The sequence below is a fragment of the Marmota marmota genome, unplaced genomic scaffold (assembly GCF_001458135.2).
Source record: "Marmota marmota marmota unplaced genomic scaffold, marMar, whole genome shotgun sequence".
Classification (NCBI taxonomy): Eukaryota; Metazoa; Chordata; class Mammalia; order Rodentia; family Sciuridae; genus Marmota; species Marmota marmota.
The window spans coordinates 43,071,368-43,097,491 of NW_026000005.1; the positions used below are offsets into that span (position 1 = coordinate 43,071,368).

The window sequence follows — 26,124 nt, forward strand, 5'->3', positions numbered from 1 at the left end:
GTTTTCCGGTCCCTCTATTGATTTCTGACTGTTCCTAGATTTGTTCTCGGATCTTCTTTGGCTCTGAATTCACACTCGAGTGTCAGTGTGGAGCTCACTCCTGCTCTTCCCCCACGCCTGTAGATGCAGACTCTCTTCTTTCCATCAGGGTAGAAAATTTTGGCTCACTCCCTTTCCCTCATTCCCCACGACTCTCCCTGACCACATCTGCCACATTTTGTCTTGAACTAATGTCACAGGGCTGTGTCACCTGCATCCCCCTGGGGATCCCCTGGGTCCTCTCCAGCACAGGTCACCCCAGCACAACCTCCTTCCATTCCTTGACCTGTCTTCCGCCCATACAGCTGCCATCTCATGTTGTCTTCCCTTCCTTTATGTTATTGGTGCAGCCTCCCCTCCACCACCCACTGACCCACAGCCCACTGACCCCTGTGATTTCCATGTGTGCACACTCATACACACCCTCTGCCCTCTGCTTTAATTGTACTTGTTGGCTGGGACAAGAGTAACCCATCTTCACCTGTAGCTTAAATACCACCTGTTCCCACCAAAAACATAACGGTGATCATAGTAACAGTTACAGCTGCTTCCATGAGCTAGCACTGGCTCTGTCCTAGACACCTGCGCAGCCAGCGCTCTGCCATCTCCTTGGGGAATCTTGGCATCCTCACTCCCGAAGGAGGAAGTCGAGCCTCAGAGAGATGTGACAGATGACAGGAGACCAGGTGGCCACACACAAGGAAGCAGAGATTCAAACCCAGCTCTTCAGACCTCAAGGTTTCTGCCTCACTTTCTACCCCAGGTTTTACTAATCCTTCCTCTAAACTCTCCTGTCCACCCTAAAATAATTAACACCTAAATAGACTTCTCTCCTGATTTTCACTATTGTTTGGTGCAGATTGCTTAGTATCTGCTTAAGTTGATGTCCCAGCCCCTTGGCAACTGTCTTTTGCAACCTCAACTTTTAAACATGTATTTGCAGATTGATTAATTGAATAATATTTCTATATCAAAATTCACAAAGTAACATTTTAGTGTATCTCTTTTTTTTTATGCTGCCCTTATTGTGTTATTCCCATATTTAATGCTTAATTGTAATTCAACAAATAGGCCACTAAGTGTCACTACAACATCACGTAAATCCTCAAACAGGCCTCAACAAGTCCCTTGGAGAATGACCCCAGGGTCCTCCTCTATTGCTGGATATGAGAAACAGCTGTAAAAATTAATAATGAAAAGGTGTTACTTTAAGGGTAGATTGTCCGAGGAGACCAAACTGCACCTGAAGAATATCTTCTCTTCACCTTAAGTTGACCTTACTTGGTAACAAGGGGCTCAGGGTAAATTCATCACTTTAGCCTGGAATAACCCCTAGGATCTTTATCTGTCTTTTTAGAAAATAGCATGGCACAGGGGGAAGAACCCTGCACTGAGAACCAAAGACACAGCTTTGCCACTGAATAGTAAGGTCGCTCTTTAGACAGGTGCCTGATGAATTGTTTTCCATTTTGAAACACAGTGGGAGCAATAGCCTGGCATTGTGCACCTGCCATGGGAACCAAATTAGGCGTCTGGAGCTCGTGGTAAGCTCCTGCTGAGAAATACCCAGCTGAATCTCCTTTCTCCAACCTGTTCTCTGCCCCTTGCCCCTACCCCTTGTTTTTCTCCTACCTGCTTCTCCTGTGCGGCTCCTCTTACTCAATGGTTAAGGGGCTTCACTTGGAGCTCTTCAGAGATACCTGGCCTTTTCTCCCCTTCTTTTGGGAAAATTCACCTATTTCCATGGGATCTACTGCATCCAGAGTCAAACAATCTGTCCAACCTCTTCCCTAGTCCAGGCCTCTTACTGAGCACCAGCTACACATGCAACTGACCTCAGGCTCCGCATGTCCAAAACTGGACTTGGGATCACCCTTCAAATGTGCTCCCCAGTCAAATACCACTGTCCATACAGCTGTTAGCACCTCTACCAGGGGGTCTTGCATCTCTCTAACCACCACACCAAACAGTCCTGTGGAGTCTCCTCTGTTTGCCATGAACCTGCCTCCCAATATGTCCAACCCACCCATATGCCCACCTCCATAGTCGCCTCTTATAATACAACACACCCCCACCCCTGTGGCTGCTATGGTCTCCTGACAGGCTCTCCCTAATATCATCCAAATGGCTATGTCCTCCAAACAGTAGCCAGTGGTTTGAAGATTCTAATTACACAGGATGTGCCATGTCTGTTTGGTCAACAGCATCTCAGGCCACTTGCTTTCTTCCCTACTATGATCAAACCCCTTTCTGGACATCTTTCCATCCCCAAAGACACCATCCTGTCTCCTTCTACTTGAGTAGAGACTGTTCTATTTGTCAAGTACCTTAGGAGTTGAATGGTACCCATGAAGGGATATGTATGTCCGTGTCCTCGTCCCCTGAACCTGCAACAATTGCCTCAGGTGGCAAAAGATGACAGAATGTGTTTATGTTGGATTGTCTAGAAGGTCCCTAAATGCCATTACATGTATCCTTATAAAAAGGACATGGAGGTGCTGGTTGTGGCTCAGTGGTAGTATGCTTGCCTAGCATGTGTGAGGCACTGGGTTTGATCCTCAGCAATTTATTAAAAATAAATAAATTTAAAAAAGGTATTGTGTCCATCTACAACTAAAAATACATATTTTTAAAAAGGTACATGGAGCAAGATTTGATGCACACACAGAGTAGAAGGCAGAATGGTAACAGAGGCAGAAATTGGAGAGACGTAGCCAGGAACCAAGGAATGCCAATTTTGCGTTGCTGAGAGCCGCCAGAAGCTGGAAGAGGTAAGAACAGAACCTCCCCTAGAGCCTGGCGGTGCCAAAACCTTGCTTTTGAATGTCTGACCTCCAGGATTTATGGGAGAATAAATTTCCATTGTGTTGAGCTACCAAGTATGTGCTAACCTATTACAAAAGCCACAGGAACTAATATAAGGCTTCCTCCAGGCAGTGGCTGGGTGACCTCTAATTCCATGAATTGATTAACCCCCATGTCCTTGTGCTCTGCCACCCCACATTCATACTGCCATGCAAAGCCAAGTCACAGCACCACATGGTCCACCTGGGAAGGGAGTGAGCACCTTTGTCTCTTCTTTTTCCATGAGGCCCACCATGCACCCAGCACAGGGCCTGTCACTCATCAGGCACCTGGAAGCAAGCTGGAACAAAAATCTTGTCTGCCTCTACTACTGGGCTCTGGCTGCATGCCACAGGGACTTTCTTCTTTATCACAAAGGACCCATGTCCTCAGCTGATGCCTGGAACATGGGGAGTGTTCAGTGGTTATTGCTGAATGAATGGAAACGTATTCTTGATTAATTGCAGTGAGGGGTGTATGGTGGAGAAAGGAAAAGATAAGCACATTGGGGACAGCTGTTTCCATGGGAATTTCTTGGCTAATTATTGAAAATGAGTTTGAAAGAAGAAACTTGCTTTTCTTTCTTACATCCCTTATGATTCTGTATTTTCTGTAATTTCGTCAGATGCTACCCTGGCACTAGAGAGGAATTGTTAAACTTATTGATTCCAATTTTCCTACATGGAATAGTTCCCTGAAAATGGGCCAGACTTTCAGGTGCACCTGTATCGCTTGCCCTTATCTTGCACCAATAGCACGGCCACTTCCAAGTGGTCCTGACATGTTCCTCTTGAGTTCAGCATGGCCCCTACATTTGCTGGGCCCTGCTCCTGGCCTGGCCTGGGTGGGCCACACAACTGGGCAGTCATCACTGTGGACTTGAACTCCAATGAGAAGACCTGCTGTAAACCATGGACAGCTGAATGAGGTGGCTGGCCTGGGCAGATGTGCAGCCACCTTCAGGCCCAAGCTGCAACTAGGGTTCCCAGGGGAGGTCTCCTTATATTAGTTCTACCTATGCATTTGGTCCAGTGGAAAATGCATGATGCATCCTAGAGTATAGGAAGTAAATACAAGTTTGTTCCCCTTTCTCACACAGATGCTAGATGTCAAGAGCATCTTATCAGCACACTGAGCCTGATGTTAGTTGGAGTTATTCTTCCATAGAGATATCACCTACTGCTGCTGCTTCAAACACTATTGTTGCTAGTAGAGCAAACAGTAGAAAATGACAGACAAAGATCCCTCCTTTATCCCCAGGTACGAGAAATAGTTTCTCAAGCATCTATAGAGGAAATCCTACAACTGAAGATTATTCCTTTAACTTTTTCAAGTGTTCCACTGTTCAGAAATCATGATAATAGCCAAGCATGGTGGCGCAAGCCTGTAATCCTAGCAACTCAAAAGGCTGAAGCAGGAGGATCACAACCTAGTAAGGCCCTGTCTCAAAAAACAAAAAATAAAAAAGGCCGGGGATGTAGTTCAGTGGAGGAGCGCTTGCCTAGTATGTGATAAGTCCTGGGTTTGATCCCCAGTACTGAAAAAATAAATCATGGTTACTGTTCCTGCCAGGGAACACTTGAGTAAGCTAAGCCAATGCTGTAACTTGGGCTGAATTCCACCAGGATATGTTTAATTGTTAGGCACTAGGTTTTAGAAAAATTCTGGATTTTTATGCCTTTATAAGACAAATAAATGTCTTGTCCAGCTCCCCAGTCCCCAATTCCAACAGTTCTACCCCAGAGCCCCCTGGTGCAGGTTACCAGCAGTCACCTTAAAGAGGTTTGAGTCTGCCATGTCAAACAGGGATTTCTTGACCAGAGAATTTTTCAATGCTGACAAAATGAGCCAGAGAGTTCTTGGAAGAAGAAGATATTGGAAAGAACAAGAAAGCAAAGCCAAAAAACTTTACAACTTCCAGTTGTTATTGGATCTTGCTTTCATCAAAATAGAACATAATTGACTTATGTGAACTCCGGGACATAAAAATGATTGCTGTGAACCACTTATCAGGCCACAGTTAGGAAGTGTTCTAACCCACAGCTGTGAGAGTGATAGAGACGGAATTTTAGAACTTCATGTGCAAATAATTTAATGATATGAAAAATATTAACAATAATTAAAATCCCCCAAGTAAATTCCATTTTTATCTTGGAATGCAGCCTCTTAAAAGTATAAGAGATGAGTGAATGAAATTGCAGGAAAACTACTTGTAGTGTACATATTTATATGTACTCTCTATATATAGATATCTAAACTTTCCAAAGGAAATAGTGACCCCACTAATTGTCTGATATTGAGTTTCAAACCCAAATACTAACACAGTTCTTGAGTTTTAAGTCATTTGACCTCCTTATACGAAAAACAATCACATCATGAAGTTCTCTTGATTTTGCAGTTGGCTAAATTCCCATGGACGGTAAACAGTATGAATCTACTCTTTTCTGGAATCAACGGTAGAAGGTGTCTTTATTTTCTTGGTTGCTAAAGCAAAACTTTAAAAAGTCCATCCGGGTTCATAAAGACATGACATAATATTTTCCTACAAAGGGACAACCACTGAATGCATAGAGCTTCCTCCCTTAAAACCGATCAAGAAAAACTTTGAATCCTGCCGGGTTCCACCCCATTCACATCCTTACAGCAGAATCAGAATGAGGTCTGGGGAAATGTAAGGCTGGAGTCACAAATCGTTTTGGAAACCAGCAGCTGTCATTCATGAACCATGCCCCACATTACAGAACCGCAGGACCTGAGAGCCAGGAGGGATAGGTCGAGTCTTCTAGTGAGAACCCTCGTTTCTCAGGTGGGAACTCAGAACCTGGAAAAGGTCAAGAGCATAAGTCTCTGGCCCTCAGCCAGGACTCTTTCCTCAGTCACTGCTCCTTGAAAAGCTCTGAGCACGGCAGGAATCCCAGCTCACCTGCTGCTCAAAGTGCTCCACCTGGCCCTACCTGAACCCACAAGGAAATTTGCCCTATGAGAGATCCTGCACTTCACAGCAGGCTCTAGTGTGAGGGGAGGAAGGCAGGCTGGGGCATGATTCCCCACTAACTGTGTCCCCCCTTCTCTTGGGAAGAGCAAGTGCCCCTACCTATCCCCTGCACGCTGACCTGGCTCCCAAATCCTAACCAGGGTGGTATAAACTCCCTGTTGAGTGCCATGTACAGGGATAATCTCAAAGCAGTGTGACAAAATGACTCCCAGCTCCCAAAGCAGGGAAATGAAGAGGACTTGGGTTTCCAAAGTGTGTTATGGATCGGGAGTCAGGAAATGCCTTTCGTGCCATTCTCATGAGCATCTTTACCTAGTGCATGGGCACAATCTCATCAAGAGTGTGGGCATAGCCACACTCAGCCCAGCCGGAGCTGAGGAGCACGGAGGGGGAGAGTGGAAGAGAACCCCCATGAGAGTCAGTGAGGAGTCCCAGTGGGGAGTCCCAGCAGGGAGAGGGTGGGTAAGCAGGGACACTGCAGGGTGGTGTCAATACAGAGCTCCTTCTGGAAGGGAGATGGCAGTAGGGTGAAAGAGGATGACATCGAGAAACATGTAGAGAAGAGGGGGTGTTCCGAATGTCTTCCCAAGAGAGCCAGCAGCCCAGTGGATGTGGCTGGGGAGTCAGAGGGGGCAGTAGTAGTGATCATGGGTGGAAGATGAGTAGAGGCTAGACTTCTGGCCTCTGTGGAACGCTGATGAGGCTCAGCTGGTTCAGCCCCAGGCATGTCCCAGTTCCACCTCTAACTCTAGCTCCAGGCGCCCATAAAGTGGTGACCACAGCCTTTCCTCAGCCCTGGGCCAGACTTGCTGTTGATGATGTTCAGCCATGGCAGTCCTGATGTGGGACTTAAATGAAGTACCCATCTGAGCACTGGTCTCCAAGAGAGGAACACTTTTCTTTTAAAATACCACAAATGGCTGGGAAGCCTCAGGGAGATTCATCCAGCCTCTGGAAGTCAGGGTATCTTGAGCTGCTACTGTAGCCCAAGAGGCAGACTTGGCTGCTGGAGACCTGAGCAAGCCCGCCTCCCAAACGATCTCCCAAGTTATGCATGGGCCCTGCTCCCAAATTCTCCACTGGAAAACAATCCCTGCACCTGCATCCCTCACAGGGAGAACCTGTCTGTCTCAGGAAGGACAGAGCTTTCCTGTTGTGTAAGCAGCCCTCTCTGACCACCCTGAATCAGAGACACACACATAGCAGAGAGTGCAGCTCAGCTCCTTGAGCCTTCTTCGCACATAGACTGCCTTGGAGAATGCCAAGGGCACTGGTTTGTGATTGACAGCCTGAGGAAATAGAAAGAAAAGGACGAGTGGTATAATTACAAGGACACTGGGAAGGCTTGGTCCCATTAAAGTGCCCACCTGGGTGTTTTCCCGTACTAAGCCCAGGTGTTGGAACCTTAGTGTAATGATATTTCCATGATCACGGGGCAAATGTGGACGAGAAGCCAGACACCTGGATGTGACTCCTGGCTCTGCACACAGCAAGTTAATTAGAACTTGGGACTTTGGATTCCTTGTATCGTCAGATGGAAATAACAATATCACCTGCCTTAGGGAGCTTTTGTGGGGTGACATCAGGCTCCTCAGCCTCTGTGCTGCAGGCCGTCGGGCAGGGATCACTCTCTGGCTTGGGAGCTGCGCTGTGCATCCTTGTGGCTTCTGCCCAGGGGACACCTCTAGCACCCTTCCATCCAGTGCCAACCAAAAACTGTCTTGACACTGCCAAGTGTCCTGGAGGGAGAGCCCAATTACCCCCAGCCAAGAACCATAGAGTGGAGGGACAGATTTGCCAAGGCACAGGCACAGCTGCTGACACACCCCAGCCTCCTTTAAACCACAGGACCCCCCACGCTGGCTCCATCGAAGCAACCGCCCCTCTTCATTTTTGGTTTGCTCTTCTTCCCACCACAGAGCTGATCGAATCCATTTTGAGGGGGCCTCAGGCCCAGAAGTCTTAAAATTTAGATGCACTTTTTTTTTCTTTGTGTATTTCTATAATCTTGGTATGTTTGCATTAATAACCTCACCCCAAAGCTGGGATATTTGTAAATCATCTGTACATGTACATGGAAAAGCTAAAGTACTTCTTAGGTTGCTAGTTTTTTAGCGTCTTAACTTTGTTTTCCTTGATGATTCAGTTTTTAAATTATACGGTGAAAGTAGCTTGACAAAGCTCAAGATAAATTGTGGTGACCAAAATCTTTCATATATTGCACAGAGTTTTGCTGTCATTTACATCAATAAGTTTGGTGGCTTACAGTAAAACAGTCCAACAAAGGAACCACAGAACACACCTACTATGTAACAATAAAAACATGCAATGGGAGAAAAATTCAGTCCTTTCTGTCAGGAAGGTAATTTTTTTGTTGTAAAGACCAATCTCTACTGAAATGTGCTCTTTGAGGATCCTGCACAGCCCTGTGGGATTGATATGGACACTGTTCTGGACTGAATGTTTGTGTCTTCCCAAAATGCACATGTTGACATCCCAGTGAGATGGTGCTGGGAATGGGGTCTTTGGGGAGTTGTTTGGTCATAACTATGGAGCTTGCATGAAGAGGATTCCTTATGCAAGGACCCCAGAGTACTCTCTCCATGTGAGGACACAGTGAAGACAATCATCCAAAAACCAGGAAGAGGCCCCCACCAGACACAGGACCTACAGGCACCCTGATCTTGGGCCTCCCATCCCTCAGAACTGTGAGAAATAGGTTTGACAGCAGCAGCTGGCAGCCCATTACCATCCATGCCGAAGTATTAGAGCAAATAATTCTTTTTGTATACATATATCAAAGGGTCCATCTGCACCCCTTAATTATGTATGATTATGTGTCAATTAAAAGTAAAATATACATTTAAAAAATACTCCCATAATCTTGTAAGAAAGACATGTGTTCCAGAAGCTATTGACAATTTTTAAAGAGCTGAAGATTTTTATATGATATTTTGTTTCAGCAACCTGAACAGAAGAAGGCACATTTTCAAAGAATCATTGATCTGATTTAAAAACTGTCCCAAACTTCTGAAACACAATCCCTTTTGTAAGATTATGGGAGTGTTTTTTAAAAATATGTTTTTTTTTTAATTGTCACACAATTGTACATATTTAAGGGGTGCAGAGTGGCACTTCAATGTATATCTATATAAAAATCATAAGAGCATTTTTAACTGAAGAATTGTTTGCTTTAGTACTCAGCATGGATGAATAGTGGGCTGCCAAATGCTGCTCTCAGAACATAGTGGAGATGTTCATGAAGTTCAAGAAGCCTGACAGGCAGTCACCAAGAAGTTCCCTGTGCTTTGCAGAATTGACAACAGTCTAATCATCAAGAGTACTGTTCTGGGTGGACTCGAGCTAGACACTAACCTAGTCTACGCTTCAGTCTCCTACACGTCAATGTTGGTCTGATTAAGAAGGTTGTTGTGAGGGCCAATGAACCAGGGCATTTCCAGCACACATAAAAGCTCCTGTCAAATAATAAGCTTGAAATAAGTACAGCTATCGCCATGATTAGAACACCATCCCACGGGTTTCAATGGGTGCCATCCATGAAAGACTAACAGTCAAACGTCTGAAAAGACTGCTTTTTAAAAATCTAAAAATCATCTCACTCATCGCACTACATCTCAAAGCAAGATAACTGCCAAGGACACAATCCAGTATGCATCCTGTGACAGCAGGACCCTTTCTTCATGAGACCATTCACAAGATTAGTGTTGCAAAAATCACAGGTGAACCATTACTGCCCAGGCCATCCTCCCAGCTTGACACACAGTCTAATGTAATTGAAATCGCTTATTAGAATGTGAACAACTCTGATTGTAAAAGACATAAGTATTCTCAACATAAGCATTCACAACATGTCAGGGTCTGAGACAACTTAATGTAAGTATTCAGGATGGTTCAAAATTCAGGCAAGCTGCCTGGTCTGATTGTTACATCACTTACCCGAGAGCCCTTATCAGGAAAGCACTGGCAAATGGAGCAATCTCTTCCTCCACAAGGACCGATGTATTTCTTTCCACCCTGGAAATGGAAGCAGCTTCTTTAGCATGCGAGTGCTCATCTCTTAGTTGGATACATGCAATGCACAGCACAACAAGCACTCTGGGTTTGCCTAGCTCGCCAGAATCCCATGGTACACTCTTACCTTTGGATCCATGAGAAGCAACAACTAATACTGACGTATTAAAAGGCAAAGCACTTACACTGGGGCTTCATAATAAGCAGGGCTGACTATACCAGCAAGTGGCTTCCAAGACTGAGGACACTGGGGAAAAGACATGGTCCTTCTATAGTCACTTTGCTTTGGCCAGAAGCTTCTATAGTTTCTGTCTCCCAGGAAGACTTCATGATGTACTAAGTTGAGAGCAAACTTAGAGTACGAACCAGACAGTTGAGCAAACCACACGTATATAGAGGCATCTAATTTAGCTGATAGGCTTGACTTTTTTCATGATCACCTTGCTCTGCCTCCTGGATCAACTGGCCTGTCTCCCTTGTGAAGTCCTTTCCAGGACCATTGTCCAGTACGGTCTCATGCTTCAGATAAAAATTATTCTTCCTTACAGTGTGCCAATACTCCAAGATGGTTCCTCTAATGTGTCTCTCAACCAGAAAACTTCTGAACCTAAATAATTGGTGCCCTCTCCCCATTTTTTAGCTGACTTTTCTGCATTAGAGAGTCAACACACACACACACACACACACACACACACACACCTTTGGCAAGAATCGTCACTTTGTTCTCACAAATACTAATTATCCAGAACCAGTGTCATCAGCCACTTTAGTACAAAAGTGTAGTCCCAGAGAGATTGTAAGTGGGTCCCTTAGGACAAAGGGTCATACAGTGTGCCTGCACTCATTCACAGGGGCTGTGGGTTGGATGGGAGAGGTGGACAGGTGTTGGTCAAAGATGCTCTAGGTGGTGGGAACTGAGGGCCTGGACAGGAACATCAAGTCAGCACCAGAGACAAACTGCCTAACAAACATGCACATAGTAATTGCACATTTCTGTAATTGACATTTTTTTTTTTACTACTAGGGATTGAATCCAAGGATGCTTTATCACCAAGCTACATCCCCAATTCCAATTCCTTTTTAAATTTTTTTAATTTGTTTTATATGACAGCAGAATGCATTACAATTCATATTACACATATAGAGCACAATTTTTCATATCTCTGGTTGTATACAAAGTATACTCACACCATTTGTGTCTTCATACATGTACTTTGAATAATGATGTCCAACAATTTTCACCATCATTTCTAACCCCATGCACCCCTTCCCTACCCCACTATGAATCAGCCTCCTTATATCAGAGAAAACATTTGGCATTTGTTTTTGGGGGGATTGGCTAACTTCACTTAGCATTATCTTCCCCAACTCCGTTCATTTACCTGCAAATGCCATGATTTTATTCTCTTTTATTGCTGAGTTATATTCCATTGTGTATACATACCACATTTTTTTAATCCATTCATCTACTGAAGAGCATCTAGATTGGTTCAACAATATAGCTATTGTGAATTGTGCTGCTATAAACCTTGATGTGGATGTGTCCCTGTAGTATGCTGTTTTTAAATCTTTAGGGTATAGAACAAGGAGGGTGATAGCTGGGTCAAATGGTGGTTTCATTCCCAGTTTTCCAAGGCATCACCATACTGCTTTCCATATTGGCTACACCAACGTGCAATCCCACCAGCAATGTATGAGTGTGCCTTTTTCCCACATCCTCGTCAACACTTATTGTTCCTTGTATTCTTAATAGCTGCCATTCTGACTGGAGTGAGATGATATCTTAGAGTGGTTTTGATTTGCATTTCTCTGATTGCTAGAGATGTTGAGCATTTTTTTCATATATTTTTTGATGGATTGTATATCATCTTCTGAGAAGTGTCTGTTCAGGTCCTTGGCCCATTTATTAAATGGGTTTGTGTGTGTGTGTGTGTGTGTGTGTGTGTGTGTTTAGCTTTTTGAGTTGTTATATACCCTAGAGATTAGTGCTCTATCTGATGTGTGAGGAGTAAAAATTTTCTCCCAAGATGGAGGCTCTCTATTCACCTCACTGATTGTTTCTTTTGCTGAGAAGAAACTTTTTTAGTTTGAATCCATCTCATTTTTTATTCTTGATTTTAATTATTATGCTAATTCTTATGACCTAATCTGACATGATAGAGATTAGGGCCTACTTTTTTCTTCTATTAGATGCAGGGTTTCTGGTTTAATTCCTAGATCCTTGATCCACTTTGAGTTGAGTTTTGTCCATGGTGAGATATAGGGGTTTAGTTTCATTTTGTTGCGTACGGATTTCCAGTTTTTCCCAGCACCATTTGTTGAAGAGGCTGTCTTTTCTCCAATGTATGTTTTTGGCACCTTTGTCTAATGTAAGATAATTGCAATTTGGGGGGTTAGACTCTGTGTCCTCTATTCTATACCATTGGTCTACCAGTCTATTTTGCTGCCAATACCATGTCATTTTTGTTACTATTGCTCTGTAGTATAGTTCAACGTCTGGTATAGTGATGCTACCTGCTTACTTTTCTTGCTAAGGATAGCTTTAGCTATTCTGGGTCTTTTATTTTTCCAGACGAATTTCATGATTGTTTTTTTCTATTTCTATGATCTTATGTCATTGGGGTCTGGATTGGAATTGCATTAAATCTGTATAGTGCTTTTGGTAGTGTGGTCATTTTGATAATATTAATTCTACCTATCCAAGAGCAAGGTAGATATTTCCATCTTCTAAGGTCTTCTTCGATTTCTTTCTTTAGGGTTCTGTAGTTTTCATTGTATAGGTCTTTCACCTCTTTCATTAAGTTGGTTCCCAAGTATTTTTTTTTTTTTTTGAGGCTACATCCCCAATATCCCCAATTCCAATTCCCAGTATTTTTTTTTTTTTTTGAGACAGGGTCTTGCTTAGTTCCTGAGACTGGCCTTGAAATTTTGATCCTCTTGCAACAGATTTCCCAAGTCACTGGCATTACAGGCGTGTGCCACCATGCCCAGCTTGATAGATCTTTTTAAACTGAAGTCTCTAGACCAATGTATAATAGGAAAACATAACACAGCTAAACCAATATTTATAGTTCAGATGGAAGACACATAAACATACATATATGTAAAACATAATACATATAAATATGCATGTATATATGAACACATATAGACAAACATGCATATACATAAATGTGTATGCATGCATGTGTGTGTGTGTGTGTGTGTGTGTGTGTGTGTGTGTGTAAGAGGGAAAGGAGTCTTTCCAGAAATGCTTTTCAATCACACAATTTCAGCTTCTTTGGGAGAAAAGTATGCTCAGACAAAATCCCAAATAAAATATCTATGAGCATTAATGAAAAAGACATCTTTATAAATAAAATTCTCCTGGGTCATTAAAAGTATGTAAGAATTTGAAGCTTCACAAGAGCCAAGCAAGTAGATAATTTAAGTTAAAAATGTATTTGAAGTTTCTGAAATATATGCCCCTTAAATTTTGAGTAACATTGTTATCTACAATACCTACATTCAAAATACTGATAAGGTTTAAAAAAATATTAAATACCCAGGGCCAAGTTGGGACAACACTTAAAGTAGCTAGTCTGAACACTTGGGTCATTTAAGGTTGGGATTCATTACTGTGTGTTCAGTGAAATATCAAAATAACCAGAGAAAAAAAGGTCAGTTGATCAGATGGCTTGATAATGAAGGATTTTTTATGTATTTATTTTTACTTATCTTTGCCAAGCATCACTGAGATGTTTTTAGCAAAATTACATCACAAAATAGAGTCAGTTTAAAATAGATCAGCAGATTCTAATAAAGCAACACCTCAATAAACATTTAAAAGGGAACAGTGAATTCACAGGGGAAGAGTCTGACCCTCAAAAATAGATTGCATAAACCCTTTGAAAAAAAATAAAGACAGTATCTCAGACAACTAAACATTCAAAATATGAACTACACTGACGGGGAACACACTTATACTCTCAGGAAACCAATGTTACTTTTCTTCAAAGAGAAAAACAGGAAAAGTCACTCTGCTTTATCTTGGGCATTTTAAAACAAATATTTGCTGCATAAAAAGTTCAAGAAAATAAGTTAATTTCTAGCAGAATAGCCATCTGCCCTAAAGATGGACCTCAATTTTCTTTTTTATACAACAAACAATATAGGCACAAAATAAAAAATTCAAATAGTGCAAAAGACTGTAATAGGAAAAAAATTTTCTTTTCCCATCCTGGCCCAAGTTCCCTAAAACAGAGGATCAATCAGTTTACATTGGTGTCCAACAATGAATCTGCTGAGAAAGAAATCAGAAAAGAATACATAGGAACAAACCTAATCAAGGAGGTGAAAAACTTTTTCAATGAAAAACTAAAAAACATTGAAGAAAGAAGTTGAAGAAGACACAGATATGGAAAGACCTCCCATGTTCATGAATAAGATAAATTAATATTGTTAGAATTAATGTCATTGAAATGGCCATACTACCCAAAGCAATATACAGAGTCAATGCAATCCCCATCAAAATGGTGTTTTTTACAGAACTAGAAAAAAGTAGTTTTAAAATTCATTTGGAATAATAAAAGACCCAGAATAACCAAAACAAGTCTAAGCAAAAAAAGAAAAGAAAAGAAAAGAAAAGAAAAAGAAAGAAAGAAAAGAAAAAAGAAAAAAAAATAGTGCTAGAAGAATCACAATTCCTGACTTTAGTTTATACTACAGAGCTATAGTAACAAAAACTGTATGATACTGGTACAAAAACAGACACAAAGACCAGTGATACAGAATAGAAGACACAGAGACAAATCCACACAGATGCAGTCATCTCATTCTTGACAAAGGTGCCAAAAACATACATTGGAGAAAAGACAGCCTGTTTAACAAATAATGCTGGGAAAACTGGTTGTCCATCTGTAGAAAGATAAAACTAGACCCGTATCTCTCACCCTGCACAGGAAAATCAACTCAAAATGAATCAAAGACCCAGGAATTGGAGCAGAACTTTAGCAATTCCTAGAGGAAAATGTAGGATCAATACTCCAGCACACAGGCAATGACTTTCTCAACAGGAATCCTAAAGATAAGGAAATAATGTCAAGTGTTAATGGATAGGATGGCATAACATTAAAAAGTTCCTGCATAGAACAGGTAACAATAAAATGTTAAGGTAGAACATGCATATGGGAGAAAATCTTTGCTAGCTCTTCTTTTGACAGAGGATTAATATCTAGAATAAAGAACTCAAAAACTTAACACCAAAAAGCCAAATAACCCAATTAATAAATGGGCAAATGAATTAAGCAGGTACTTCTCAAAACAAGAAATATAAAAAGTCAACGAATATATGAAAAAATGTACATCATTAGCAATTAAGAAAATGTAAATCAAAACTACATTGAGATTTCATCTCATACCAGTCAGAACAGCAGCCATGAAGAATACAAAATAATAAATGGCAGAGAAGATGAAGATAAAAAGGAATACTTTCGTACTGTTGGTGGGATTGTAAATTAGTAAACCACTATGGAAACCAGTATGGTGCTTCCTCAAAAGACTAGGCATGGAACTGCCATATGACCCAGCTATACCACTTCCCAGTACTTGTTCTTAAGAATTAAAGTCATCATACTACAGTGATACCTGCATACCTGTGTTTATGGCAGCACAATTCACATTAACCAAACTATGGAACCAGATGAATGGATACAGGAAATGTGGAATATATACACGATAAAATTTCATTTAGTCATACAAAAATAAAATTATGGCATTTGCAATATACATAAATAACTGGAGAACATCATGTTAAGCAAAATAAACCAAACTCAGAAGGTCAAGGGTCATATGTTTTCTTTCATATGTGTAAGCCATAGAGGAAAAAGGAAAAGAAAGTTGTGGGCAGAGCGAGGGTCTCATGAAAATCAAAGGGAGATCAGTAGAGGAAAGGGACCAGAGAGTGAGAGGGAGAGAGGGAGGCAGGAAGTGTGAGGGAGTGATACGGGCCAAATTATATAATAATATTGTGTGCATATATGGATATGTAACAACAAATTCCACCATTATGTACAACTATAATGCACCGATTAAAAATCTGAGGGAAAAAGAATGATTTAAGAGACATAATAACCAAATGTGTACTTCTTGTTTGTACCATGAACAAATTAACTATGAAAAGACATCTTTGAGACAATAAAGGAAATTTTAACTAAAAAAAATTGTGTCTGGGTATTAATAAGCATACTCACACCACAATCTCTCTCTCACACACAAGCACACATGTAAACAAATGCACATACACACACACACACTTTCAGTGATTTTTGACCTGCTTTTATTATTACCCAATGGTATACTGCCCAATACTTTGCCACTTTCACATAATCAAATGTCTTCATAATCATTCTGACAGAATCTATATAGCCATCCATTACAAAGGATCTTAACTTGTTCCACTACCCTCTACTGAGGAACATGGATATTGCATCAGTTTGTACCTCTACCTTTAAAATCTAATCATCATATCTACTCCTGTGTGACCACAAGCCTGTGGGAGGGTCCAGGATAGAACGATCCTTGGTTCAGGAATTATATTCATTGGCATGGAATATAAGGATCAAATGAAGTGAAATTTAAGACTTGGTAGACTTAGAAAACAAAAGAATATGATATAAAAGTAAACTCAGAAAAAATCAGGTAAGATCAACAGCAGTCAGTCATTGTTCTCAAATGTACATGAACCAGCCTTCCATCCCCCCTTAACATGGAGAAGACTGAGCCGTAGGTATGTTAAGGAATGAATCAGTGGCAGAGCCAAGAACCAAGGATGCCTGTTCCTTGACCCACGTGCTGTCTGTTCCCAACTGGTAGGAAGGAGAGAACAAGGTTAATGACCTGCTTCCATTTGCTTTGGAAAGACCTAAGATAATCTGAATCTCTGAAATTGGATTGGGTGGACTCAAGCCAGTCCAGTTGTTTAAAGATCAATCTGAGTTACAGGCAGCTCATAACTGGATTTTCCAGAAACTTCTGAGATTGGGTTTAATAACTTAGATTCTTTAGTGAAGAGGCAGAAGTAAGAGGGCTTATTACAGAATGTTCTAGGCTTATCTTTCTGCAGAGCTAAAATGTTCAAATTTAATCTTATATTTTCTGATTTAATCTTGATATGGCCCAGCTGCCTCTTGTCTGTCTCCAAAAAAATGTTTTTAAGAAAAGGTTATGTTAATTATAAAATAACAATCCAACACCCAGGCAATTCCAAAAGCAATCTTGACCACAAAATATTGAAGAAACCTTAGAGTTACTGTAGCTAAACCTCCATTTCCCAGATTAAAAAAACTGAGCCCCAGAAAGTGTTTAAAAATATAGCAAAACAATACATTCAAGAAAGTGAATTCTCAACATGCAGCCAGTGTAAATTAATGTACTTACTCCATATACATGTTGTACAGAAAAGAGAATAAGTATAAGGTACCTGCAGGAAAAACAAAAATTCATATTAATTTAAACCATTCATTTTCATGCAAAACAAACTAAAAAGATAAAGAGTAAAAGAGTTGATCCCAGAAAGCTTTTTATTTCTAACAGGCTAGGACCACAAGCTGATTGTCCCCAGTGGCCAGAGAGATGTTCTGCTCTCTCTAGATGTCAAGATACTGTTTGTTCCTCTTTTTAGTCAGTCAAGGAAGCAGGATGGAAGGTAATGTGGTCCTCCTGAGCCTTCTCTCTACACCGTCTAGTCCTTCCTCTTGTGCAAACACGTGAGAAACACCACTGAGAGTCACAAAGCCGTGTGCCTGGGTGTGAACCTGATTAGGACATGGGCAACTGGGGCAGATCTAGTCTGTATTTTCTTGCTTTCACCCTTCTCCCAGCCATTCTATTGGAATTAATTCCAATAAAGTCCAGTTGACATTTCAATGTAGTAAATAAGTAAGTTAGAGAAAAATCTGAAGGAGGTGTTAAACCCAGGGAATAAGCTTTAAATCAAGTTGAACTTGTATTTACAACCGCTGCTTGTTAAATGATTTTTTATCTCTTGGGACATTTGTAAATAGGATATGTTGTATCTCTTTTTTTTAAGTTTATTTTTTTAGTTATAGATGAACACATTGCCTTTATTTTAATTGTAGATGAACATAATACCTTTATTTTATTTATTTTTATGTGATGCTGAAAAGCGAACCCAGTGCCTCACACATGCTGGCAAGTGCTCTTCCACTGAGCCACAACCCCAGCTGGACATGCTGCATCTTATGGCAGTTGTGGTCACCACATAATCGCATTAAAACTGTGGGCACCTTTCACAGAAGATCTAACTCAGAAATGTTGGATAATATGCACCAGAGCCCTCAGGCAAAATAGCCTCCAAGGGCCCAAGCATTTCAGATATGAACCTCATTACTGTCCCTCATGCTATACTGTTTGTCTTTCTCACTGACATAGATATTTTTCTTCTAAAAACCATCCATAATTAAGATTCTTTTGCAGTTTCCTTCCTATCCACTCCACGTAAGACATGACTACATTTCTGAAATAAACAGATTCCTTCCCACCACCCACTCACTCTTCCTTCATTTCCCATAAACACGTTCATCACCTTCAAAACTTTTCGCCTTTCTGCTATTTAAGTCTTAATCCTCAACACCTTTTAGGTCATATTTAACAATCTCCTATTAGCTTCCTATGGCTGCAGCAACACATCCCCACAAACTCTGAGGCTTAAACAATGCAGATATATCATCTTGTACTTTGGGGCATCATAAGCCTAACATGGGTCTCAATGGTGAAAATCAAGGTGTTTCAGGGGAGAGTGTGATCCCCTGCTTTCCCAGACTCTAGGGGCCACTCGCTTTCCTTGGCTCGTGGTCCATTCCATCTTCAAAGCAGGATGAGTGTTTCTCTTGCTGCACCCCTCTGGCCTCTGCTTCTGTAGTTACATCTCTTCTGATGCTGCCTCCCCCTTTGACTTCTAAGAACATGTGTGATTATATGGGCACACTCAGATGATCTAAGATCAACTATCCCATCTCAAGGTCTGCCAATTAGCAAACTTAATTCCATCTATAACTTTAAACCCCCCTTTTCAATATAACATAACATAGTCACAGGCTCCAGAGATTAGGGTGTGGATGTCTCTGGGGGTCATTAACCTGCCTACTGCACTAGACAAGTACTTTGTCCCAACTCTACTAGTTGCAGGGACCCTGCTGCTCTGGGCCTATAAGGCTTTTGCTATTCAAACCCAGTGAGTAAGAGAGCAGGAACCCAGAGCCCTTAGTTATGCAGCTTCCCACTGGGTGACCTTGGAGCATTTCAGGGACGGTAGACAGTGTGGACTTTAATAATGAGTCATATACAGCAGGCAAACCCTTTAGCTTTCTGGAACCATTTGCTTTTTGACACTGAGGCATTTAGATAATCTACAACTATAAAACAAACACTTAGGAGAAATTATTTGATAAAAGCAGGTGATCACACAGAAGACACTCACCCAGGATCTGTGACCAAGGGCTTGGTCCATCTGAAAGACACCATGTGCACAGGGGCTTTGCAGGCCAGTCTAGGGACTAGAAACTTCTGCCAGGCCTCTCTTCTCTTCTGGAAGACTCGCTGGCAGGTTAAGTTCTGTGTCTTGGGTTAAAATCTGCATGTGTTAAATGTAAATATGTTTCTTAAGCATTATAATGTTGAAAGTAATTACTTTCATTATTCATAGTAACAGAGGTATTCAGGCATGAAAATAAGTGAAATATTAATATGGGCTACAATGTGAATGAAGCTTGAAAACGTTATGCTAAGTGAAAAAAGGCCAATATGTATGTATGTACATAACGTATATAAAATGTACATAAAACGTATACAATAGGCCAATCTAGAGAAAGAGAAAATAGATTAGTGGTTGTTAGGAGGAATGGAAGGGAAAATTAGACAACTGTAGGATTTCTTTTGGGGATGATGAAATGTTCTAGAATTTAGGAAGTGGTTATGGTTATACAGCATATGGACATAATAAAAACTGTTGGATTATAAACTTCAACAGAGTTAAAATGGTAAACTTTATTTTTTGAATTTTACCTCAATAAAAAAGGAGAAAAAATATTTTTAAACTTGACTCAAAGAACCTTTTATTTGATCAAAGATCTCATTGGCCCCAAGAATTGAGATGTCTCATATTTAGAATCTTTGGCTGTAAAGACCTGTTCTTAATGGAACTGGTAGAGAGGGGAAACCAGGAGTGTTAAATGTTGCAGGCTATTTTTAAATTTCCAGATAAAAGCTGGGTAAATTAATTCAATGCTGTATTTATGGAACATTAGTTTTCTGAGTAAGTGGTAGAACCACATTCCACGATGCTGTTTCAAAACCAAAGAGAAACAGAATCACTCTGAATACCTAGATCTTTTCCATCCCTAAATTTATAATTTTAAGTATCTTTTTAAAAAATCACATTCTAGAAACAAGTCTCAATAAAAGTATTGTTTTAGAAGGAAAACACAAATAAGTTTGAGTCGTTCAAATTGTATTCAATAATTTAAACAAATTGAAAACAGTCTAAGATTTAAGAAAGCCAGAGATACTTGTATTTTAATCCAAAATTAGATATATGATGCAATTAATCTCTACACATATCCACACATATTGTGATAAAGGGTTGCCATAGTCATCTTCCAGGGAAGACAGACTGTGGTCTAATCCTAGGATTTTCTCAATACATTTTCATTGGATGCAGGTATAGGCCAATCTGCAGAATCCCAGTGGGTCTCCCACCAGCCAAAGAAAGTGAAAGGGCAAAGGACACTGGGAGCATCCTGTGCATTCTCAGCACCCTGAATTTAATTAGCATACAAACCTTAGGACAACAGGGCTGCTGCTGTTTTTATAACCCACAGGCTTATCTTCAGGGCCCTTGTAGTGTCTGCAATACATAGTGAGTGCTCAATATATATCTGTTTGATGGATTAACTTGTAAAAGACACTTGGGACCTTAGGGATGGGAGACAAGTATATTCAATGGGGTAGCTGTTAAAGGCTATGGAGAAGGCTAACTTGGAATACACATGAGGTTGTGGAGAGAGAAGACATATTGGGGGAGGTGAAGAGAAACGGACAATTTGTGGTTATTTGTAGGGTCCTCTTCAGAGCATTGCCCACATAAAGTCAGTTAACTCTTAACATGATTTCGAAAAAGTTTTATCCCCATTGCACAGGAAAAACAAAGGAAATCAGTTTATGTACTTCATACAAAGTCACAGAGCCATAAGTCACTGCAGGACCAGGACTTTTCTCCCTGGTAAGAATTCCTTCTCCCCAGTGACACTCTGGCATGGAGGACTTCAGATTTCTCTCCTCTTATCCTCCCATAAGAATTTTGAAACTATGCGCCCTGCCCTTCTTTTTCTTCTTAAGTTAACATTTAAAAGCTTTCATCTTCTCTTTAAGTAGTTGCAAAGCAAATGATTTCTGAAGTATCATTAATGGTGACCTTTAAAATAGAACTGTTCCAGCATTATTTTGATATATCAAATGGATCATAATGCCACAACAGTCTGATTTTCACCCCTATCAGATTAAAACAATGCATACAAATTCTTTCACAGGAATTTCATGTGGCTTGTTTTTAAATTTTGAATACGTATTTCCATGCCACTCCCCCACACATTTTAATGCAGCATATTTTATACTTGAAAATCTTATATTGATCACTATCATACTTCTCTGCAACAAAAATGTATTTATAAAAATATTTATAAAGTAAATATTTTTTTATTTCCTATGATCATAGGCCTCTAAGTTTAATTTTTTATACTGGAATTGGTTTTTCTTTATAATTATTAGATACATATATTTTTTTCATCAAAAACAAATTGACATATTGATGATCAATTATTAAACATCAAAATAGTTGTATTGGAAATGCAGGCTCCTTGTTTCTCAGTTCAGTCAGCTCTAGACCAGCAGCTCTTCCTACTGAAATTGACACAGTTTTAAAAATAATATTTCCTTCTTTATTTCCAAATTTGAACTGTTCTTGAGTTGTATACTATAGCTTGAAAGTCTCCTGCCTCACAGAATTCATGTGTTGAAATCTAATCCTCAGTGTTTTGATATTAAGATGTGGGGCCCTTTGGGAGGGGGGCGATAAGATCATGAGGCTGAGCCCTCATGCAGGGTATTTGTGCCCTAGAAGGGTCTGGGGGAGCTTCTTTGCATCTTGCTTCTGCCATGTGAGACTGCAACAAAGAGGAAGCTCTCACCAGACACCGGATCTGCCAGGACCTTGATTTTGAACTTCCCAGCCTCCAGAACTGTGAGCAATTTCAGTTGTTCATAAATTACTCAGTCTGAGGCACTGTGTTATAGCAGCCCAAATGAACTAAGACACACATCAAGATTAGTGTCGTACTTCATCATCAAGAATTATTTTTGAATTCACTACCAGCTGTAAGCCTTCAAGTGTGATGACAGCTGAAGTTGGAAACAGTGACCAGAGGCCGTCATAGCCAGTAGGTGGAACACTTCCTGTTTGGATGGTCCTTCCTTTGTCCTTATAGACGGTTCTTCAGTTCTGGGACAAAGCAGGGTGGCAATGTCTGGGATGGACAGGGAGAGGAATGTGCCTTTATTTTGAAAAGTAGGAGAAGAAACAGTGTAAGAAGCTTGAACAAAGGCAGAGCAATGCTATGAAAGAATGTACACGGCAGCTGAGCATCTGGAAACAGGCTCTTTTCATTAGTTGTCCATAAAATTAATTACATAACTCTTGAGAATCTCGTTGCTTCCCAAGGATCCATGTGCCTCAGTTTGAAGATCTCTGTTTTAAACGAGCTGTCAACGGTAAAAATCTGTACTGTTCACTGTTTCAACTGGAACAGACCTTAGAAGCCCATGACCATTCATGTCTAGCCCAAAACAAACTACAAAGGAGTCACAGAGAATTTTTTGACCGTTTTCCTGCCTGCAGTGCAGCTACTAGGTCACAGCTGAGCAGAGCCCCCGTCTCCCTGTCAGCCCGACACTGGGAACAGCCATATGCACTGTGCTCTGTGATTCACAAAATGCGATCACGCATGTTATCCACAGCCATCTATGAGCCGCTTCTTTGTTGCAACCACCTGTGTTACAAGCCTAAGAATGTTTGCATCCACCAAGATTTTGACTGCACCAAACAAAAATAGCCCCTCACTCAGAATAGCATCCCTCTAACCTACATTCCCACCAAATTAATGGCTTTTGTCATGTGGGATTAGAGGGGACAGAATGTTTCTATTCAAGTTTGTCACTATTACAAAAAAAACAACCCAAGGGCTATGCCACTAAAACATATGCAAACAACAGCTTTAGGAGACTGCCTACGCAGGAAACTTCTGGAGAGGTTCTGTGCCTTTCAAAAGGACATGCTTTATTTTGCCAACTGTTATTCTCAAGAAGGGACCATTGTCTATAGCTCCCTCAGAGCTCCACCTTCAACCCAGCTCCTGGAGGCACAGACAGGCTTTCCACCACCTGGTCCTGTCTCCCCAGCCACACAGAAAGGATCAGGATAAACCACTGGGCCAAAGGTGACTCCATGCAACAGTGGCTTAGTGACAGACAACTGTGACTCTGGGCTGGGAGGTGGTACAAATAGAGACTGAATGGAGAGGTAGAGGAGCGATGGGGGTGCATCAAGAAATGATTAGAGGGGCTGGGGTTGTGGCTCAGTGGTAGAGCACTCGCCTAGCACATGTGAGGCCCTGGGTTTGATCCTTAGCACCACATAAAAATAAATAAATAAAAGAAAGATATTGTACCCAACTACAACTAAAAAAAAATATTAAAAAAAAAAAAAGAAATGATTAGAGGTAGAGGCCAGTATTAGAGGGCTGGGGAAGACCAAGGCAAAGTGTAAGCCTGGATTTAGAGAAAACAGATTCTCTGAGTAAACGTAAAATGCTGTTTTCAGAGAGGAAAATTCAAAGAAAAGAATGATTTTGTGGGGAGGATGAAAGATCACTGGGAGCTGCTCCCTGTGGTAAAGCCATAAAAGTCAAGTCACTTTTCTTGGGTGAGTGGACCTGAGGACCACCCCACACCCAAGTCCAAGGAGGCTCCACCCAGCAGGGAGCTTGCCTCCCCTCTTTGAGAGGGAAGCTGAACATCAGCACCTGGGCCTTTGAATCACCTGTTCACTGACCCCAGTAAGGTCCAGAGGCTCTTTCCCATAGAAGACAGATGGTAGTAAGTTCTAGTACGTATATGCAGCAAATATCATCTTGCTGTCTTCTTCCAACTCCCTGAGATTATTTTTTTCCCTTTCACTTCTTTATGAAAAGTCCTCATCTCCAACTCTTTCTGGTCTGTGCCCAGTACTAGAGTCACTCCCAAATGCTAGATTTGGGAACAGGAACTGAGATCTTCCAAATCAGTATCTCTACCAGGAAAATTTGTTTTCTCTGCAACAGGATCCTGAGAGGAAATACACCCAGCTGGGCTCTCCTTTATGGAGGTGAGGAGAATGGCCAAGACAGTGGGGGCAAGATGAACAGGAGACTGAGGATGAGACCCTTCCAGTCACAAAGAGCTAACAAAAGCTTAGTGTCTCTTCCTAAGCAACATGAAATCTTTGAGTTCTGTTTAATGATTTTGTTTTTGTCTGAACACCTATTTTATACACCTTTCTCTTTCCAAAATAGAATTCTTTGGGGGGAGGGGGATAGCCGGGATAGAATTCAGGGGAACTCATCCATTGAGCCACATCCCCAGCCCTATTTTGTATTTTAGAAACAGGGTCTCCCTGAGTTCCTTAGCATCTTGCTTTTGCTGAGGCTGGCTTTGAACTCTCCATCCTCCTGCCTCAGCCTCTTAAGTCACTGGGATTATAGGTGTGTACCACTGCACCTGACCAAGATAGAATTCTTTAAGGCTCAGGTCTTATAAACAAATAAGCAAAGGGCCTCAGAGGTTAGGAAACTGCTCCCAGGAAAAGCAAGACATACCTTGGTTACCTGCCCCTCACCTCTGCATCTCCCTGCAGTTCCTACCCTTTTCCTTTTAAGCTGACCTTTTCCAAGTGTATAAGATGGCTACTTGGTTTTGCTTTCTTTTCTTTAAAAAATGTTTTAAACTTATTATTAACAGATAAATAAAAACATAAAAATCATACTAATGAGGTACTATGGGATGCTTTGGTACAATTATACACTGTTGATAGTTTAAATCAGGCTAAACGTACCTATTCCCTAAAACAGTTATCATTTCCATATGGGAAAAACCTTGGAAATATGTTCTTGGAACTTCTTGAAATGTATAGTACATAATTACCAACTATAGTTAACCTGCTGCAGTAACACACCAGAACTCCTTACTACTAACTATAACTTAGTACCCACTAGTCAACCTCTCCCCATCCCTCTACCCCCATCTCTCCCAGCCTCTAGTAATAACTACTCCACTCTCAACACCCATGAGATCTGCTTTTTTTTTTTAAGAATCCATGTATGAGTGAGATCACACAGAGCTTGTCCTTGTCCCTGGCTTATTTACACAATGATCTCCAGTTCCATCCAGGTTTTGCTCTTTCTAACACCTCATTTGGGTTGATTCTAACTGCAGACACAGACTTTCAAAGAATTCATTTTGGTTTGAGCTCTTTAGAGAAAAAAAGTCCTTCTTATCACATAGCCCCAGGTTTGTATAGTGGGTCATCAGTCTGTGTGGTCCTGGGACCATGGCATGTGTCTGGAGCTTCATGTTCTCTGAGAAGCAAAAGGGAAAACTTGACAACTGCTCAACTAAATTCTTGAACACTACTCTGAGTTCTGACTTGAACAGAATGCTGCTGGACTGGAGCCAAGCCCACCCCAGCTCTCCTTCCCTCCAGATTCTACTGAATTGTCAGAGGACTGCAGAATCCTCAGTTGACACTGGATGGAGTTAGGCGTGGAGTCTGCCACTGTAACTCAGCTAACCCACCATTCTGGCAGAGTAGGCTTCTATTACCCTTCTGTCCTTGAGGTCTCCTCCCATTATCAACAGAACATCCGTAATAATAATGCAACCATAATAATGTCACCCTTGGGAATCACATGAAGGGGACATATGTTCCAAAAATATACAACAGATTTTCAAACCCAGACAAGTTTTTTACCTCCAAGTCAAGAGTGACATTCTTGACTCAGTCCTCTCAAATTTCTTATTAAAATGACTAACTTCCCAGGTTTCCCTTGGCCTACGATTCCCCCTCTCCC

The 26,124-nt window shown here is 41.1% G+C and overlaps 1 protein-coding gene across 11 annotated transcripts in view; it reads right to left on the reverse strand.

Moving 5' to 3' along the window:
* Nucleotides 1–26,124, reverse strand: part of Col4a4 (collagen type IV alpha 4 chain) — a 147,630-nt gene that overhangs the window by 113,372 nt on the left and 8,134 nt on the right. For 7 of the 11 annotated variants that reach the window (XR_007349514.1, XR_007349513.1, XM_048808630.1 and 4 more), the window contains exons 2-5: nucleotides 20,748–20,813; nucleotides 19,389–19,541; nucleotides 17,327–17,369; nucleotides 9,836–9,913 (exon numbers count right to left, since the gene is read on the reverse strand). Coding sequence is in view for 8 of the 11 variants with exons in the window: in XM_048808630.1 (XP_048664587.1) it covers nucleotides 9,836–9,913; nucleotides 17,327–17,369; nucleotides 19,389–19,432 (165 nt within the window). In the remaining 3 variants the exon portion in view is untranslated. The remainder of the gene's footprint in view (nucleotides 1–9,835; nucleotides 9,914–17,326; nucleotides 17,370–19,388; nucleotides 19,542–20,747; nucleotides 20,814–26,124) is intronic. The other 4 variants (XM_048808629.1, XM_015481469.2, XM_048808626.1 and 1 more) reach the window with 2 other exon arrangements.